Consider the following 18,993-nt stretch of genomic DNA (forward strand, 5'->3'; position numbering starts at 1 on the left):
GACTGGAGAGTCACACAAAATGAGGACAGGTGAGGGAGAGCCACATGGAGAAGCACAGGTGCAGTGAGGGAACGCATGACGGGGAGACCTTATACAGGCTGGGGTTCATGGAAGACTCCCCAGGAAGTGCCGTTCAGGCTGAGGAAGAATTCTGAGCTGAGAAGACGGCATGAATGGAAGCCTGACGGGACAGAGGTATGATGCATTGGGAAAGGGAAGGAAGGCCAGGGTGGCTGAAGCCCACAGAGTAGGGGGAGGGGCAAGAGATGAGGCTGGCGGGTGGACATAGCCAGATCCACCATGCAGGACCTTGCAAGGCAATTAAGGTGCTTGAACCTTAGCTTATGTGGAATTGGAAGCCACTGAAGTGATTTAAACACAGGAAAGATGTGTTCAGTTCCACCTGCTGTGAGAAAAGAGGACTGTGATGACCCAAGAATGGATGAAAGTGGGAGTTCAAGAAGAGGGGCCTGGACCTGGGACCAAGTGCTTGGAATTGAACCCCAGCAGGGCTCCCCAATCTACAGGTGGCAACACTGCTATCTGGACAGGCACATGCAAGGGGATGCTTACCTGGTTAAACCTCCGGGTAAAGGCCACAACGTTTGGGGCGAGACTATGTTTCTCCTTCTTACTCCATCCACAGCTGGCTAGTTCCTAGGAAGCAAAGAGTCCATTTCAACAGTGGTTCTAATTGGGATGCAAACACAGCAGGGGCACCTGATTGGAACGTGGATATGGAGGTGGGGAAGAGCTATCCTCACCAGAGTGGGAAGATCCTCTGCCTCTGGAGAGGAAGGCTGGGAGGAGGCGTTTCCTGGGACCCTAGAGATGAGAAGGGGGATGCTTTCTCTACAGCCCTATTCCCCAGGACTTCTGTCCAAAATATTCAACCTCACCACTGCCACTCCACCAGCTTCTCTGGGACCAGAAATCCCTTCTTGACTCAAATCGTCTGAGAGAGGACATAACGTTTTAACTAGTGGGACTCATCCCCTCCAAAGGCAAACTTGAAATTTAAATCTGGCTGGAGAATCTCAGGTTTCATCAGCTACATGACATCTTCTATTCCTGGGTTCAAGGAAAGCCTGACCCAAGCCCACTGTAACCAGGGAAGCTTCTGGGATTACCTTGATTCCTACCTGAAGCTGGACCCTCCCATCCATCATATAACCAAAGGGGACAGAGGAGAGGTTCCCTTTAATATCTCTTTCCAGGGCCTTGTCTCTTCTTTTTCAGCAGGCTTAGCATTATAGTTTGATCAAACTACCTAAAATTTACCTTTCCATGAGGCTGGTTCTGATCCAAGGGAGATAACAGGAGCAATCTAAGGGGACTGTATAAAAGGACCAAGGAAAAGCCCCTATTCAAATGCCTAGCATTCTCAGCTGGTGCCTGTGGAGCCCTGGCAGAAAATGGGGAAAGGGGTAGATTCTAAAGTTCTCCACCCCTAAGTGACAAGACCTCCTTTTAGTTCATATCAGGCCTCAGTATTATTAATAACACTAGAGGCCTGGTGCACGAAATTCGTGCACGGAGGGGGGCGGGGCGGGGTCAGTGGGGGTCCCCTCAACCCAACCTGCACCTTCTCCAATCCAGGACCCCTCAGGGATCAGGCCTAAACCGGCAGTCAGACATCCCTCTCACAATCCTGGACCGTTGGCTCCTAATCGCTCACCTGCCTGCCTGCCTGGTTGCCCCTAACTACCCCCCGCTCCCCCATTGGCCTGATCACCCCTCACTGCCTTTGTGTGTCGGCCTGGTTGCCCCTAACTGCCCCCCGCTGCCGCCCAGGTCACCCCCAACTACCCCCCCGCGCCCCACCGGCCTGATCACCCCTAACTGCCCCCTCCCTGCCGGCCTGATTGGCTCTAACTGCCTCCCCTGCCAGCTTGGTCGCCCCTAACTACCCCCTGCTGCCAACCAGGTCACCCCAACCCCCAACTGCCCCCCCCTGCCAGCCTAATCGCCCCTCACTGCCCCCCTGCCAGCCTCATCGCCCCCAACTGCCCCCCTGCCGGCCTGGTCACCCCCAACTGCCCCCTCCTGCCGGCCAGGTCGCCCCTCACGGCCCCCCCACGCAGCCTGCTATTCAGTCGTTTGATCGTCCCTCACTAACCCCCCTGCCGGCCTGGTCGTAGGCAGCTATCTTGTAAAGGTGTGAGGGTTAATTTGCATATTACCTCTTTATTATATAGGATTATTTTACCACACACCTGGAACTTTTATAAGATCTTTAGTGAGAGCCAGCTGTCCACCAACTGGAATAGACACAGATCAGAGTCTGCTAGAAAGCCAGAGAGGGCAGCAGGAATGGACAAGACAAAACTTGCTGGCTGAGCAGTTATGCCTAAAGTGCCGTGCCCTTCCAATGCACCTCAGGACCCAACTTTAAACCACAGCCTAGCTGAAGGCAATGGACAGCTCTGGACACCAGATGAATGACCTGGCCTTGAGAACGACTGAGAACCAGCCAGAAGCTAAAAACAGCTCCTCTTCCTGGCCACCTCATTTCTGTAAATGGCATCATCGCCCTCCCGGTCACCCACATGAGGAAACACAACCATCCCTGACCCTGCCAAGTCCTTCACACCCTAAATAACAGTAATGACAATGATATTAACCAATGCTGCCATTTATCAAGAACCACCCCACACACACGCCAGCACTGGAGAGGCACTTCCCATGTTACCTAATTCTCAGCACAACCATTTTAACAAAAAGGTTAAGGGCCTCAGTATCATTCGTCCTCTTGAAAAGATAATTTGACTCTACTGTCTTTCAAAAGTGCACATGAATGCCTCTGAGATGTAAAATTTACCTGTGTAGCCTGGCTGGGTGGCTGTTAGTTGGAGCATTATCTCTTACACCAAAAAGGTTGTGTGTTCAATCCCTGGCTGGGGCACCTATGGGAAGCAACCAATCGATGTTCCAGTCACATCAATGTCTGTCTGTCTGTCTATATATCTACCTCTCAAATCAATAAACATATACCTTGGATGAGGATTAAAAATAATAATAAATTACCTGTGTACCATGATTCTCCTTTATCTGAAATGTATATTTGGCCTACCTGAGTTATATTTACTTCTCCCACCCTATTTTATATTTACTTCTTTTCACCTATTTTAATCGTTTTTGCAAATGTATATTATTGCCCTTTCAATGTTTAATTGTGAGGACAAGAGCCTTTCTCCCCTGTGAATCCCAAAGCCAGTCCCGGAAAGGTATGGGTTATAATCAGATAGAGAAGTGAATTCATAAAACTGATGTTCAAGGACTGAGGCATGGTTGTTGCCTAATTTCTGGCCAATAGTTGCTCCTTTTATTTTATTTTTTTCTGACTTCTTTGATAAATAGCCAAAATTATACATGTGTGTGTGTGTGTGTGTGTGTGTGTACATTTAATTGAGTCCCCAATCTTACACCACACCATAAGTAACTTAGGAAGGCATCCTGAAAGGAAGCAATGTGGATCTTCCCCTTAGAAAGACCAGGCTCAGCCCAAGCTGGTTCGGCTCAGCGGATAGAGCATCAGCCTGTGGACTGGGGGTCCCAGGTTCGATTCAGATGCAGTCAAGGGCACATACCTTGGTTGCAGGCTCAATCCCTGGCCTTAGTCGGGGCATGTGCGGGAGGCAACCAATCGATGTGTCTCTCTCACATTGATGTTTCTCTCTCTATGCCTCTCCCCCTCCCTTCCACTCTCTCTAAAAATCAATGGGGTGAGAGGACGAGGAAAATAAGTAAATAAAATTATTAAAAAGAAAAAAGAAAGACCGGGTCCTACATGATGCTTATCTTCTCAGAACCTCAATTTTCTCATCTTAAAATGGGTGTAGTACTCTATTTATCTGTGAAGTTCATCTTGACAATTAGATGAGATTAATACACCCAGAGCACCCAGCACAAGAATGTGTGATAAAGGTTATCTCTCCACCTCTTCCCCAGTCATATGCCATCAGAATCAGCTCTAACCCAAACACCCTCTGCTTCTCCCACACCACACTCTTGTTGCTGTCTTGAACTATTTAAAAATCTATTATTTCTCTTTCATTTTGCTGATGTCATGCAGGCAGGAACCAAAGCACACAGTTAATACATCTGCCCTGAATTTATTTGATTTGAACATTTCTAAGACCATGACTCAAAAACCGTATGTGTAGTTCTTGGGTTTTGACAATTCCCTAAGCAACCTTTGGCACTGGAAGGCCCGTAACATTTAGAATTAAAACCCCAACAGAGTAAAACACTGTTGAAGAGCTTCCTTGATAAAATAGAAGGATCAAAGGACTTAGAGCCAACCAAGGACCTCACCCCAAACCCCAGCCCTGCCACTTATTCCTGGGCGACCGAAGGTAAGTTCACCTCTCTCGCATCAGTTTCCTGGCTGATGAAGCAGGGATGGTGACACCGCCTCCACAGACCAAGAGAGAGGCTGACAGAGAGGCGACATGCAGGGCCAGGCCTGGCTCACAGCAGATGCTGAGCAGCATTTGTTGAATGAATGCGTTCCTCAGTGCTGAAATCTCCCAAACGCAGCGCAGAAAGATTTATCAAGATGTCAAAAGAAATAAGGCTATTCTATCTACTAAAACAGGCCCTGAGCCCCACCTCCTTGGCCCTGCTCCTCTTCTGTGTTTGGCCTTATAGGATTACAAGAGATTCCATCTGTGTGAAGTGGGTTTGGAAAATGTGAGGTAATAGAACAATGCTCTTCCAGTCACTAATGCCTAAAAAAGGTCCATGCTATGGAACGGATTCGAGTGTAATTAAGTTCGAGTTGACCAGAGGAGACAGGGCTGGTTCTAGAAGGGAGACAGGGTGTGGGCTGTTGCTGGTAGGGTCCTGAGGAGCCACTCAGCGGCCCTGGGCTATGGGGGAGGGGAGTCTCGCTTGGCTGTCCTGACTCTGACTCTGTCCCCTGCTGAGGTCAGCTGGATGTGGAAGGAGAGGAAGAGCCTGCATAATCCTTCGCCAGCTTCTCTGGGGTCTCTCTGTGAGGTGGATGTTCCCCGGGTTTGTCAGGGAGGGAAAACATATTAGAAGAAAACTTTCTACCATTAAACCTACAAATGTACCCTCCTCTGGCTTCTGGGAAAGGGAGGCCCCTTGCCCACAGGATCCACCCTCCTCCTGGGCTTTAGGTCCCATCCCTGCCCCTCGCTCAGAGGACCTGATACCCTCTTTTGTTCCAGTATCTCCACCCTCTTCCTCCCCAATTTCCTCCTCCTCATCAATTTCCTCTTCCCACTAGCACTTTGATGTGCATAAGCCTCTCCCATTAATAATAATGGTGATGATGTTTATGTTCTAGACCTCCAGTCTCCTCCCGCTCCTGCTAGCTCTTTCTTCTCCTTGCAGGGAATGTCTTGAAAGGGCCATCGGTTCTCACTGTTTCAACTGGCTTCCCTCTCCACCTTTCTCCACTGAAATGGCCCTTTTGTTTTCTTTTTCTTTTAAAAAAAATACATATTTTTTTATTTCAGAAAGGAAGAGAGAGAGAGAAACATCAATGACGAGAGAGAATCACTGATCAACTGCCTCCTGCACACCCCACAATGGAAATCGAGCACACAACCCAGGCATGTGGCCTGACCTGGAATCCAACTGTGACCTCCTGTTTCATAGGTCAATGCTCAACCACTGAGCCACATCGGCTGGGCTGAAACTGCCCTTTTCTCTCCCAGCGACAACGTCCTGGCTAGGCACCCCTCTGCCATATTTGTCACTCTGTCCTTGCCCTTCAGCCATGCGTTCTTCTGGTTGCCTTCTCACCTCTCAGGCCCCCCACTCTCAGGCTTATTTTCTAGTTACTTTTTTCTTTTCTGACACATGTGCCCCACCCCCACCAACATCTGTCCATGCTCATCATCCACATTCTCCTATGTCTGGGTTCCCTCCGGAAGATCTCATTTACCGCCATGGCCTCAACCGCACGTCTGTTCAGCCCAAGTTTCTCTCCTGAGCTCCAGCCCAGGATATTCAGCAACCTGCTGTCCACCTTCCGTGGCATCGCACAAACACCTCAAAATCAGCAAGCCCAGACCAAAAGGGTGTCTGACCAGCTGCCCTCCATAAAAAGCACACAACAATGTGAGATTCATTTAGACGTCCATTCTGACATCAAAGGAGAATGTTTGTTACAAGGTAACTATGGAAAAACCCCTTGCTGATGTAAAAACAACTTTGTCTCAGCGCCCTCATCGGCAAGCATTCCTTGGTGACAGTAAGAGTCAACACTGCTTTCAGCTCACCCCGCAAAACTTCCCTGGCCACACTGCCAGGAGCGCCCTCTCGGGCTGCCAGCTTTGTTCTGAGGTGTCTGGGAGTCAGATGCCCTGAGGTGGCCTGAGAAAGGCCTGACCCTGACCATGTCTAGGGTCATGAGGAACGGCCCTGGAAGAGGAGATCTGGGGAGTGGGACAAATCCTCCCTGAAGACCCCCCAAAGGATCTAGGCTGCCAGGCCATAGGAAGCCGGTGCCTACACACGGTGCTTCCATGCATGCGCTTACTTCTGACTGCGGTCTTCTCCAAATCACATCCCTACAACATGCCTACACCGAACAGGCATCACCTCGAGGAAAGGGACCACCACCAGGCTAGCAGCCAGCACCACATACCATTTTGCTCAGTGACAACCTTTCTCTTCCTCCCCCCTCTGTGTTCCTCCCCATTCCTCCCATCTATCCTCTGGGACAATCTTCAGAATTGGTGGAATAATCTCACACTTAGCCAAAGGAGTTCTAAAAACACCCCAGGGAAGGGTGGCCCACTGAGGCAATGGGAAAGACCGTGCCAGTTTTGGGGTTGGTGTGGGGACTGACTAAGGAGTAAAGCGCTTTAGGACTCTCAAACGTCACTGTTGGCTATGCAAGATGGTGCAGCAATATGGGAAAGCAGTTTGGCAGTTTCTCATAACATTAAACATACACATACCAAATGACCAGCAATCTCGCTAATGCAAACATTTGTCCACACACAAAAACATATACGCATGTTTATGGCAGTTTCACTCTCAATTTCCCCAAACTAAAAGCAACCCAGATTCCCATCAGTCAGTGAAGGGATAAACAAACTGTGAGACAGCCATGTAATCAAACTAGAGGCCCAATGCATGAAATTCCTGCATGGGTAGAGTCCCTAGGCCTGGCCGGTGATCAGGGCCCTTTGGGGGCTTCCGGCTGCCGGCTGGAGGCCTTCCTTCCTCGGCTACCAGCTGCTGGCCGGGGCCTTCCTTTGTTCCGAGCCACTCCCTGGTGGTCAGCACACGTCATAGCAAGCAATCGAACTCCTGGCCTCCCGGTTGAACTCCCAAGGGGATAATTTGCATATTTGCCTTTTATATATACAGATGCTACTCAGCAGTAAAGAATGGACAAAGTGCATCAGCACAGATGAATGTCAAGCTTTTATGCTAAGTGAAAGAAACCAGACACAAAAACATTATATGATTCCATTGATATGACATTCTGAGAAAAGTAAAAACTACAGGGGCAAAAATTGGGTCCCTGGTTCCAGGAACTTGGGACAGGAGGCAAACTGACTACAGTGGGTACAGGGTTATTTTAAATCAATAGACATTCTCTTTCTGGATTGTGGTGGTTTACGTGAGAGTATGCATCTATCAAAACTCAACAAACTGTTCACTAAAAAGGGTGAATTATACTGGATGAAAGTAAACCTTCATAAATATGACTTTAAAATAGAAAAGGGCCGAAACCGGTTTGGCTCAGTGGATAGAGCATCGGCCTGCGGACTGAAATGTCCCAGGTTCGATTCCAGTCAAGAGCATGTACCTGGGTTGTGGGCACATCCCCAGTGGGAGATGTGCAGGAGGCAGCTGATTGATGTTTCTCTCTCATCGATGTTTCTGACTCTCTATCTCTCTCCCTTCCTCTCTGTAAAAAATCAATAAAATATACTTAAAAAAAGAAAAGAAAAGGAAAGGAAATAGTCCAAGCATATAGAACAGTGAAGGGAAATCCCATAATAACAGCTGAGCAAAAAGACTAAGGAACAAAGGGCCCTGAAGGGGGAAAATTAATGAGATTAAAAAATTGATAGAAATAAAAATATAATAGAAAGTTTGAAAAGATTTGAGGACATGACAAAGGCAAATGATACTAGAAAGAAAGCAATTATAATCTCTAAGAATAACAAAAAACAAGAATTCCTAGTTGTATAAATTTAAATGTGATATGTTTTTAAATTTATGTGCATTTAAATAGTACATATTTAATACATTTAAATGTTTTTTAATAGTTGTATCTATTTAAATATTATATACCTATATACATTCTAATAACAGGCAGTTGGATTGAAAGGAAAGAGAATCTGTAGGTCCCTGATGGGAGGCACATTCTCCCTTGAATGACGAGGGTCATCAAAGAATGAAGTGCAACCCTGGCACACCACAGAGTGGCACTGAGCAGCATGTGCATAGCTGTGGCACTGGGTAATACTTACATAGCCGTAACAATAATAAATGCTGCTTGTTGGTTTTCAACTTTTAGGGTCAACCTGAGGGAAAGTGTGATGGACTTGGTTGCAGTTGCAGAATGTCCGAATGTTAATTTAACTAATCTGACAATGAGAAAGTACAGCTGATGGAGGTGGCAGGTGGAGGGGGAAAGGAAAGCGTAGGAAGTGAACAGTCGGGAAACACTGTTTAAAGCTGATGAAACTATAAATTAAGGTTTCCATTCACCAAATAAAGTTCCAAAAGTCACCAGTAGAAGAAAAAACGGTTTAAAGAGTTCACCTCTGGAGAGGGGTGGGGGTAAGGGTTCAAGCCTTTTTTCACAAGATCTTCTGTACTATCTGATTATCATGTACAGGATAACTTTGAACAAATTTTAATAGATGACATAATTCAATATTACACACTGTAACCCTTCTAAAATTAAATCTTCACAGTTGAGTAATTACTCAGAAATATACAATTTTTTATAAAGTCATTACCAGGTTATAACCTGTCAGTGCCAACATTTATAAATAACATACAGTTTTCACATGCCCACTAGAAGCTTCTGTACCTTTTGATGGAGTACTCCTGCGAAATCACGACCAGCTGGACCTTCGGGAAACAGGCCTGTCCTACAGAGAGATGTTAGGGCTTTAAGCAAGTGAAGCCCAAAGGAGGCAGCAGCTCACTGGGGAGCCGGACAGCGTCCTGGAGGGCTCCTGGCAGGAGCTGCATAAACCCTCCCTGGAACAAAACCAGCTGTAATGAAAAATGGAAGGAGAAGAAAAGGGAAGGAGAAAGGCAAAAGGAGGCAAGGGAAGAGAGAAAGAATGTAAGAAAGGAAGGAAAGAATGAAGGGAGGGAGAGATTGAGGAAGAGAGGGAGGAAGGAGGACGGGAAGGCAGGGCTAAGTGACAGCAATGTGCCAGGGCCTCGAGGGGCTCAGTGTCCGTCCTATGGGGTAGACAGGCATAACTCAAGGCAGCAAAGACACCTACACTGCCCTGCTTTGTTCCCCAAGGCTGAGGTGCTAAAAGACACTTCTAGGTCCAAGCCTTCTGAGTAGCTGTCCGTGGGCAGCGGTGTCCTTACCTCTTTCTTAGATGATGAGGAGGAGGAGGAGGAGGAAGAGGGAGAAAAGCGGAAAAGGTGAGAAGAAAGGATAAAGAAGGATGAGAAAGAAAAAAGGGGACAACAGTAAGCACGTCTGCATTCATTTCTTTATCAGAGTTAACGTATGTTTTAGGACAGCAGTCGCCAACCTTTTGGACCTCACGGACCACCAGTGGTCCTCAGTCCACCAGTTGGCGACCGCTGTTTTAGGAAATACAGCCAGGAACAAAACATGCCGTGGCTTTCATGGAGCCTGTGTCCTACAGGAAGGGGGAGAGATGAGAAACTTGTAATAAGTCAGACGACAAATCCTAATAAAGTATCAACAGGATGAAGGAATGGAATGTTTGGAGGGGATGCCCCAGGACTGGCTGGCAGGCGGGCACTGGCATGGAGATGAAGGAGGTGAAGCAGCTCTACAAGTGCAGGGAGAGGCTTCCAGGCAGAAGGAAGGACAGGTGCACAGAGCCTGGGTGGCGACCATGGAATCTCTCAGAACAACAGGGTAGCTGGTGTGGTTACAGCAGAACGAGCCTGGGGGACAGTGGGCAGGGAGGTGATGGGAAAGGAAGGGGTGGGGAAGCCTGGCCTTGAGGACAGTGAAGGGCTGGATTTTATTCTGAGAAGGATGGGAAGAGATTGAGAAGAGGTAGTTCCCAAAGCCTCACGCTGTGTAAGTTTTACTGCTGATAACATGAGTGCAGACAGACCCAAACCCATGAAGTGCTCTTGTGCTGTGCTATGACCCATCTGTACTAGAATCTCACACATGGAGTATCATGTGAGATCCATTCGCTTTAGTAATTTGAAATAAACACCTGCTAGGGGCTGTGTGTGTGGAGAAGGGAAGGAGGCAGGGCCCAGGGAGGCATGAACACGGGGGCCTTCATCGGGCCTCAGCACCTCTGACTCGACAAACCACAAGAGGGGAGAGTAGCCGGGGACAAATGGCGCCTTCTGTAGAGTGAGGGTGTGTGACGAGGGGGAGATCACTGAATGAATAGAAGTAATTCATCTTTCTCAGCGTTGAGTCATAGTTTCTATAGAAAAGCAACTCGATTATAGCCACCACTACTTCATCAAATCCCCAAACTACTGTCTGCTCAGAAAACATGTAGACTTGGGATCATGAAGATGATGCAAATTTCCCAAAACATTCCCTTTCCAGCCCTGGTGCTGTGCAGCTCTGCGTAATTAGAACCAGCTGTCAGCGCAGGGCAGCAGCCAAGGGCGCCCCTGAGCACAGGCTCCCGTCCATCAGGGGGGTAGAGAAAGGGCCCCAGGAACAGAACAGAGAGCAGCCATCGGCAGATCAGCTTGCCCACTCGTAGGCCCGATAGAAGCCCCACAGGGCCACCCCTTCTTTTCCCACTCTCACACTGGGGATGAGGCTCAATTCCCTTCCCCCAAATTCCTGGGGAAAGTTTTTTCCAAATAACATCATTCAGATGTTCTCTTTTTAGAAAAAAACCACTAGTGGGTGGTTTCTTATTAGGGACCTAGTATATGTTCATTACAGAAAATTTGGATAATGCAGAGAGCCCATAGAAGAAAATTTAAATCACCATTAGCCCAATACCCAGAGAAAATCAGAGTTTACATTTGGATCAACAGCAATGACAGCAACAACAATAGCAACGTTTACTGAGTGCTCACTAAATGCCAGGCACAAGGCCCACAGTTTTACATGCATTTACCTGTTGCTCAGTGAATTCTCACTACAATTATTGCCCCATATTACAGATGAAGAGACAAAGCTTACTTGGAAAAGTTACATAATATGCTCAAATCCTCAGATGTAGTCAATATGAGAACCAAGATTCACACTCAGGCAGGCCTGTTGGTGTCAGGAGCCTGGGCACTTAGCCACCGAGCACCTCTGTCCCCTGGACAGTGGCCACTCCCCACTCCCAGTGCAAGGCACACAAACATTTGCACACTCACTCTCAAAAGTTGAGCTCATACTATATGTGTGGTTTTATAACCTGCTGCTGTCCTTACTATGTTACCAACATCTTCTCATATCTGCCCCATCCCTCCTTTTGGTAGAATTCCTATGATACACACATGACATCTCCTAGAAACAATTCACCATGTTTGTCTCCTTTTGTTTCTCTTTGGAGTTCTAAAAGAACCCCATAGCTCATCTTTTAACTCTGGTTTTGTGCAATCTCTAATTTGCAGCTCACTGTTTCCACTGCAACTGAAATTTGGCAATCACATTTTTCAGCACAATTCAGTCCTTCTTAATCTTGGTCTTCACATACTGCAGGGTCACCCTGAACACGGCAGGGAACACAACATGAAATTTCTGAAAGTACCTGCTTCATAGGAAGAGGCAGGCAACGACCTAATCTTTTGTACTGCTTTCCAGTTTTTGGCCAAACAAACTTTCCTATGTCTGGTGAGTATGCTAAACACCACATCGGAAACTGGAAAAGTTAACTCAAAGGTTCTGGAACCATATGATTTTACCAGCAAGTCCTCTCAAACTTCTAAAGAATACCTAATTCTTACACTAAATAATCTATTCCAGAATACAAAAAGTGACAGGAAAAAGTCCCAAACCCTAACACCTAACAAATTAAGAACAAGAGGGGAAAAGAATCATCCCACACGGATGAGTCCTTTCATACAACTGCACCGGGATTCAACTCCTCTTCCAGTGCTACCCTACTTCCTTTGCTCAGTCACAGCTATCAATCACGCTCTAACACAGCAGTTCTCAACCTGTGGGTCGCGACCCCTTTGGGGGCCGAACGACCCTTTCACAGGTGTCACCTAAGACCATCGGAAAACACATATTGAATATATAATTACATATTGTTTTTGTGATTAATCACTATGCTTTAATTATGTTCAATTTGTAACAATGAAAATACATCCTGCATATCAGGTATTTACATTACGATTCATAACAGTAGCAAAATTACAGTTATGAAGTAGCAACGAAAATAATTTTATGGTTGGGGGTCACCACAACATGAGGAACTGTATTAAAGGGTCGTGGCATTAGGAAGGTTGAGAACCACTGCTCTAACAGATAAACTTCCTGCGCACACTCGCATGCACACACACACACACACACACACACACACTGCACACAGAATCATCCCACATTACCTAGCAGGTTTGCCAAAGAAATACAAGAATAAGCTAATGTTATGAAAATTTTAGCATAACAACAGCACATTGATAAATCACAGAAGATAAAGTGATATGATCCTCTCAGATACTTCAAGATAATTAGCAAAATGAAACATTTGTTTAGATTTTAAAAAGGACTTAGAAGTTTAGTAACATCTATCTCAAACCAACAAAGAGAGACACTACAGGAATGTGAATTAAAATTAGAAACAACAGGTGGAGCAGCCTTTCTCCACTAGGTTCCTTGTCTGGACCACAGAACACAGAAAATGACGGGACTCTGTGTTCTCCGGAGAATGGGGCCTTTGTTACAACGGACCTTCGGGCATTAGGCTTAATTCTCTCATGGATTCCTGGCTGAGAAAGCCTAGAAGCTCCAACCCAGAAATATCATGCAAGACACATATTTTACATTTTCTAATAGGCAGACTAAGGACATGCCCGGCCCCTCCCTGCAGTCAGGCCTGATTACAGTATGGAGGGAGGCAGGGCTGCAGGAGGGAGTCACAGGGGAAGTCTTTATTCATCAAGTTAATAGTTTCATTCAACATCACCCTGAAAGAGTGTTCCCCCACTCCCAGGTACTCGGTTTTTTATCACAAGCAGCTTGAAGTCCCTGGACAGAGCAAGATTTCCGGAGAAAAGCCAGACTTTTGATAAATTCCAGTAATGGCTGCACAGCAGGACACAGTACAGGAGTGCTGGCTGTTTTGGCATTCGAACTGCCTGATGGTGACCACAGACAGCTGGTGTACAAGCTGATCGGGAGGAATGGCTCTTTCTGAAAAGCTGTTTCCTCTCCTGAACGACTAAAAGGAAAAACCAACCTTTCCAATGTTTGATCTATATAGGGATACTTATTTAAATTAGAAGTGTGAGGAAAACTTTCAGACATGGAGCCACTAGCCTTTGATGGTGTGAAACCACCTTTTATAAGACAGGGAATGAGACCATGGCTTCAAGCCCAAACTCAGGCCCAGCCAGATCCTCAACTGTCTCGGCCCCATCTAATCAGCAATCGCCAGCCTGTCTTTGCAAAGTGCCTCCTCTGTGCCAGGCACTGTGCAAGGCTTGGGGGACAGAGTAGTGAACAGGGCATTTGCCTTCCAGTGGAGAAGATCTTGTTAATTATGAACGTGTTATTAAGTGCCTAAGGACAAGTTCAGAGTGTGAAGACAGAGAGTGCAACACGGGGCTGGCTTAGCTAAGGAGCAGGGGGCTAGTGGTGAGCCAGATAACACAGAGGGAGTGGCACAGAGGGCAAACACACCAGGCAGAGAACAGGAAGTGCACAGGCCTGGAAGCAGACCCAAGGACCTGCGGGGAAGCTGGAGTAGGAGAAGCAGAGACAGGAGTGGGGAGGGCCAGAAGAAGGCTGATACGCCAGGTCTCACAAGGCCTACATACCCATCCTAAAGACATGGAACTGATCCTACGGGCACTGGGGAAACCAGTGGAAATTCTGAAGCAGCTCGGTGACGTGGATAGAGATTTGAAAATTGCGGGGGGGGGGGGGGCAGCGTGGCAGCAGAGTAGGATGAGGCAGAAGTGGGTGTAGAGATGCCTGTTGGGAGGTAAGCATATATACTGAGGAGGAAGTAAGAGGGCAGCCTGAGCTGGGAGGAGGAACTGGGGACACAGAGGAGTGGAAGATGGGGAGACAGGGTGCAAAGAGTAGAGAATGCAGGAGAGGGAGGAGTCGCTGATGACAAGTTTTTGGCCTGACTGGGTGGGCAGGTGTGCCGTTACAGAGGTGGGAGACCACAGCAGGATTCTGGGAAAAGCATCTCAGGTTTGGTTTGGAGCATGCTGTGGCCAGGGGGCCTGTAGGACTTTGGCTGCTGCTTGACCAGCTTTCTTGAAGGAACCACAGATCGGCCAGTGCCTATAGAACCAGGTACCACGAGGCCTGGGCACAGCATCTGGACCTCCGCGATGAGACCACTCTAACCTCTGGTCTAATTTTCCACAATACCCTTCACCTCTCTCTTGCTCTAGCCAAACTAATCTGCTCACTGGTCCCGGTACAAGGCCGCTTTCTTCCCAACTGCCTTACCTGTGTTCAAGCTGCTCCCTCCCTCCACCTGGAATGCCCTTTCTGTGTCCAAATCATACCAACCTTTCCAGGCCAGAAGCAAGCAGGAGCCCCGGGATGTTTCCCTCCCAAACAGCACTTAGTCTGCCCCCTTCAGTGTGGCCCTTATAATTATATACATAAACTTCTTACCTTTCTCATTCAACCAGGGATTTCTCACCCATTCTTGAGTCCCTGAAACACCAGGCAGGGAGCCTCACACATAGTCAATATGCGTGAGACAACTGAATAATGAGCATAAAAAGCCACCATCCCAGCAGGCCTGGGAATGCCTAAGCAAGCCATATGAAGATCATTTGGAAGAATATCTCCTCTAATTACATTCACATCTATAACTCCACTCGGAGACCTCAGACATCTGGCCCCTTGCACATCACCCTCCTCCAGATGCCACTCAGACTTCAAGGGCTGCCTGAACCTTGACTTCAGCACATACGCAGCCAAGACTGCTTGGCCTGCTCGGCCCACCCCCACATCAGAGGGCAGTGGCTTAGAACCACCGCAGTCTCACAATCACCTTGCAGTGTCACCTGGGGTCTGAGATGGACCATGGGGGATGCACAGGCTGAACCCTGAGTGCTCCAGGACCAGGAGGAGGGCAGGGCGGCTGAGGAGGGGGCTGTGCTCTGCAAAGAGGGGCAAGACTGCAAGGGCAAGTGTCTGGGCTGTTCAGAGAGGCTTGCCCTCTCCAAAAAGTTTATGCACAATGCAGGGTGGGGGCGGGGGTGAGGGGGCGAGGATCACAACTGTGTTTATGAGTAGGTTTTAACCAAGAACCTCATATTTTCCACTGAAGGAAAAGCTGATCTACATATAAAGATTCAAACTTTCAAGACCTACACTCAAGAGAACAAAACAATCTTCAGCCATAAATTAAAAGTTTGCTCTAAACTCTCACTTCCCAAGAACCAGGGCTTCGGAGCGCTCCACACCCTGGTTGGGCCCTGCCTGTCTGCCAGTCTAGTCGGAAGGCAAACAACACAGGCTATTTGTAATGACAAGCAAACACTAATGAATTTCGGAGCACGTCTGGTGCTTGCATTTATGGATCATAAAATCATCTGGCTGCTTCTGCCCGTACTGACATGCCAATGAGGCAACCCCAAGTATTTACAGGCAGGAAGGGGCTGCCAGGACCACTCTGTGAGGGAGGCCAGGGGTGGGGGGACTGCCTGTTGATCTTCCCATTACATACGAACCCATTTTTATGCTCTGACATTCAGACTAAATCTTGGCATACAAAATCCTATTAAACAGTATTTATTTTTTTAAATATCTTGGGGTGGGAGGGAGAGTCAACATAACTGTCTCAATTGCATTCAGGTACAAACCTAGTCAAATGGCTTTTTGAGTATCAGCCAGATATAAATAAAGGATTTTAAATGCAGTTAGATTTTTTCCCCAGTTGGAGATATAATCTATCTAATACATCCAACTGAATACTAAGCGTCTAGGAAGGGAACTTCCACACACATCACCAGCCACCAGGGCAGCCTCCTCATTGCCCAGCCAAGGCAGAGCCCCTTCCTGCCACGCTGCCAGGGGAAGGAACCGAGGCGCTGGGACCCTTCCACCCCAAAGAGCTGCAAGATCAAGCCGGCCACTGGCAGTCTGGGGCCCCACAGAGGCCAACTTTCATCCCTCAAGGAGTCACACACCAGAGACCACAGGAAGAGTTACTAAAATGCAGACCTAGTTAGTGCCTGCATAAGGGGATCTTTCTTAATCCTAACTAAATATGTAAAACTTACTTTCTAATGGCCAAGTGTTCCCACCTCTGACCTAAGCCATATGCAAATAAAAGCTGTCTAAACATGGGCCGTTTAGAGGCATTAATTTTCAGGAGGCATCACTCATTCAACCAAGTCCTCCCTGCACCCCCACCCACCTTCGCGGGCTCTGTTCAGAAGCCTGCACAATATTATCATGAAAGGCACTGACTGGAGCAGACGGGGGTCTCAGAGCCAGGGTCCCCAAGAGGCAAATGACATATGAGGACAAAGGGACACTCAAGGACACTGGCCCCCCAGCACATGCCCAGCTCCTGCTTTTCTGCGAACTGCACCTTGCTCTAAACCCCATCACAGGGTCACCTAGAATGACATAAACTTGAGCCCCATGGGGCCATTAATGATTCTCGTGTGCAAATTTGAATGTAGATGGAGGGGGGAGAAAAGCAGCAACCTCCAGGGCTCAGGAGCCATGCAGCCATCCGGGTGCCTCCTTGCCTACCAGGAAGTCAGGGAGCCAGCGTGGAAGCCAGGAAGGAGACGTGAGGCAGGTCAGAGGGGAGAGATGAAAGAAGAGTGTCTGGCCAGGCCTGGATCCCAGCCTCCATCCACTTCTAGCTCCCATGAGACACCCCCTGAGGCTTATAGTAAATTCCCCTTTGTGTTGGCAAAGTCCCCTTTTGTCAAGTTGGCTGGAAGCTGTTTTCTGTTACTTGAAAATAAAAATACTCTGACTCACCTGGTTTCCCACAATTTCGTTCTCACAGCACGTCAGCCTGGGTGGCCTCAGTGGAGGAAGGGACCAGGGAGGGAAAAGGAGGGGCAGGCTCTCCGCTTTCAGGACACTCCTCTCCTCTCAGCATCACCCATCCAGGTGCTCTGGTTATCACATTGGCCACTTCTCTCACGGCTGCCCCTTCAGGTGTATTTTTCTCCAGGTCCCACTAATGTCCAAATACTTTGGCTACTAATGAGTCTCCAGTGGCAAATCAGCCCCAAGATCCCTCCCTGAGGCCAGGGGTCCTCCCATAGACAGATCAGCACTCCTAAGAACCTAGACTTCTGCCCAAGGGCGTGCAGTAATGCCCACAGAATCCAAGACAGAAGTGTTCTATTTGCAGCCATGGCACTAGGCATCTCAAGGTGGGAATCTCACAGGCACCTCACATTCAGCACGCACAAAACCAGATTCCCCAAGGGCCCCATCCCACCCTCCATCATCTGCTTTCCTCCACCAGCCACCCAGTTGCCCGGCCTCTTTGTGTGTGACCCAGCCAGGTGGAATATTTTGTTCACGCCTCTGTCCCACCTGTCTTGAGCTCTCACTTAAGGCCTTGATGGTACTCCCTTTCCTAGAAATATTCCTTCTCCTCCCCTTCACCTAACCAAATCCACCTCATTCCTCAGGGCTTGGCTAAAAACCAGACAAGCTTTTCTAACCCTCCACCACTCCCCAGACCACATGGATGCTCCTGTGTGCATGTGCAATCCTTTTACTATTCTTTTTTTAAAATATATTTTTATTGATTTCAGAGAGGGATCAGAAGAGAGAGATTGAAACATCAATGATGAGAATCATTGAGTGGCTGCCTCCTGCACACCCCCACTGGGGATAGAGCCCCCAACCACTGGTTCATAGGTCAACGCTCAACCACATAGGGAGCCACATCAGCTGGGCCCCCTTACATTCTTTACTGCCATGCCTGTTGAACTGTCTGTCTCTGCTCAGGAGGGCACCTAAGAATCTAAGTTGTTTGCTTTGTACACTAAGTACGTGGCTATAGCTGATGCTGAGTAACTAATTGCTGACTGAATGTGTGATATCCTGTATCAATTAGCAGGAGGTAATGTGATTTGAAAAAGTGAGTTTTCCAGATAGAAGTTCAATTCTTTAAGCACAGTAACTTTTTATTCAGTGAGTCCATAAAAATTTACTGAACAAATGCCATGTGCCCCGGACCACACCAAGCATTTGAGAGACAACACACTAGATGTGGTCCCTGCCCTTGAGTTTCAGGTCCTTCGGAATCTAATGAAAGCTGTGGGCTCCCTCCGCAGTAAAACATGTGTTAAAAATTATGTGAAATTCTATACATAATTTATCTTCACATTAAATCTGAATGAAAAAATCTTTTCAGAGATTATTTCTCTCTTTCCTTTTTTTTTCAAGCAAAAAATAATTAATACTAACTTCCTGAAAAGAACCAAAACAAATCCAAACTTGTGCCAGTGAGAGCAAACATGAACTATAGTGCTGCAGTCTGGCACGATAGGCAGTTACCAGGGGCTGACATGTGGATCCTCAAGCCAGACCACCTGAGTTCGAATCTGACTCTGTCACTGACCAGCCCTGGGCAGATCAATTAACCTCCCTGGCCTCAGTCTACTCATTTGAAAAGAAGGATAATAAAAGTGCCTTCCTGACCCTGGCCAGGTGGC

At 47.7% G+C, this 18,993-nt stretch overlaps 1 protein-coding gene across 6 annotated transcripts in view; it reads right to left on the reverse strand.

Moving 5' to 3' along the window:
* RALGPS1 (Ral GEF with PH domain and SH3 binding motif 1) overlaps positions 1-18,993 on the reverse strand; it is a 224,092-nt gene that overhangs the window by 140,352 nt on the left and 64,747 nt on the right. For all 6 annotated transcript variants that reach the window (XM_070430641.1, XM_070430640.1, XM_070430638.1 and 3 more), the window contains exon 5: positions 574-657. In XM_070430641.1, the coding sequence (XP_070286742.1) occupies positions 574-657 (84 nt within the window). The remainder of the gene's footprint in view (positions 1-573; positions 658-18,993) is intronic.

Source organism: Myotis yumanensis, unplaced genomic scaffold (assembly GCF_028538775.1).
Source record: "Myotis yumanensis isolate MYYU_CA2020_CCGP unplaced genomic scaffold, mMyoYum1.0.hap1 SCAF_12, whole genome shotgun sequence".
Classification (NCBI taxonomy): domain Eukaryota; kingdom Metazoa; phylum Chordata; class Mammalia; order Chiroptera; family Vespertilionidae; genus Myotis; species Myotis yumanensis.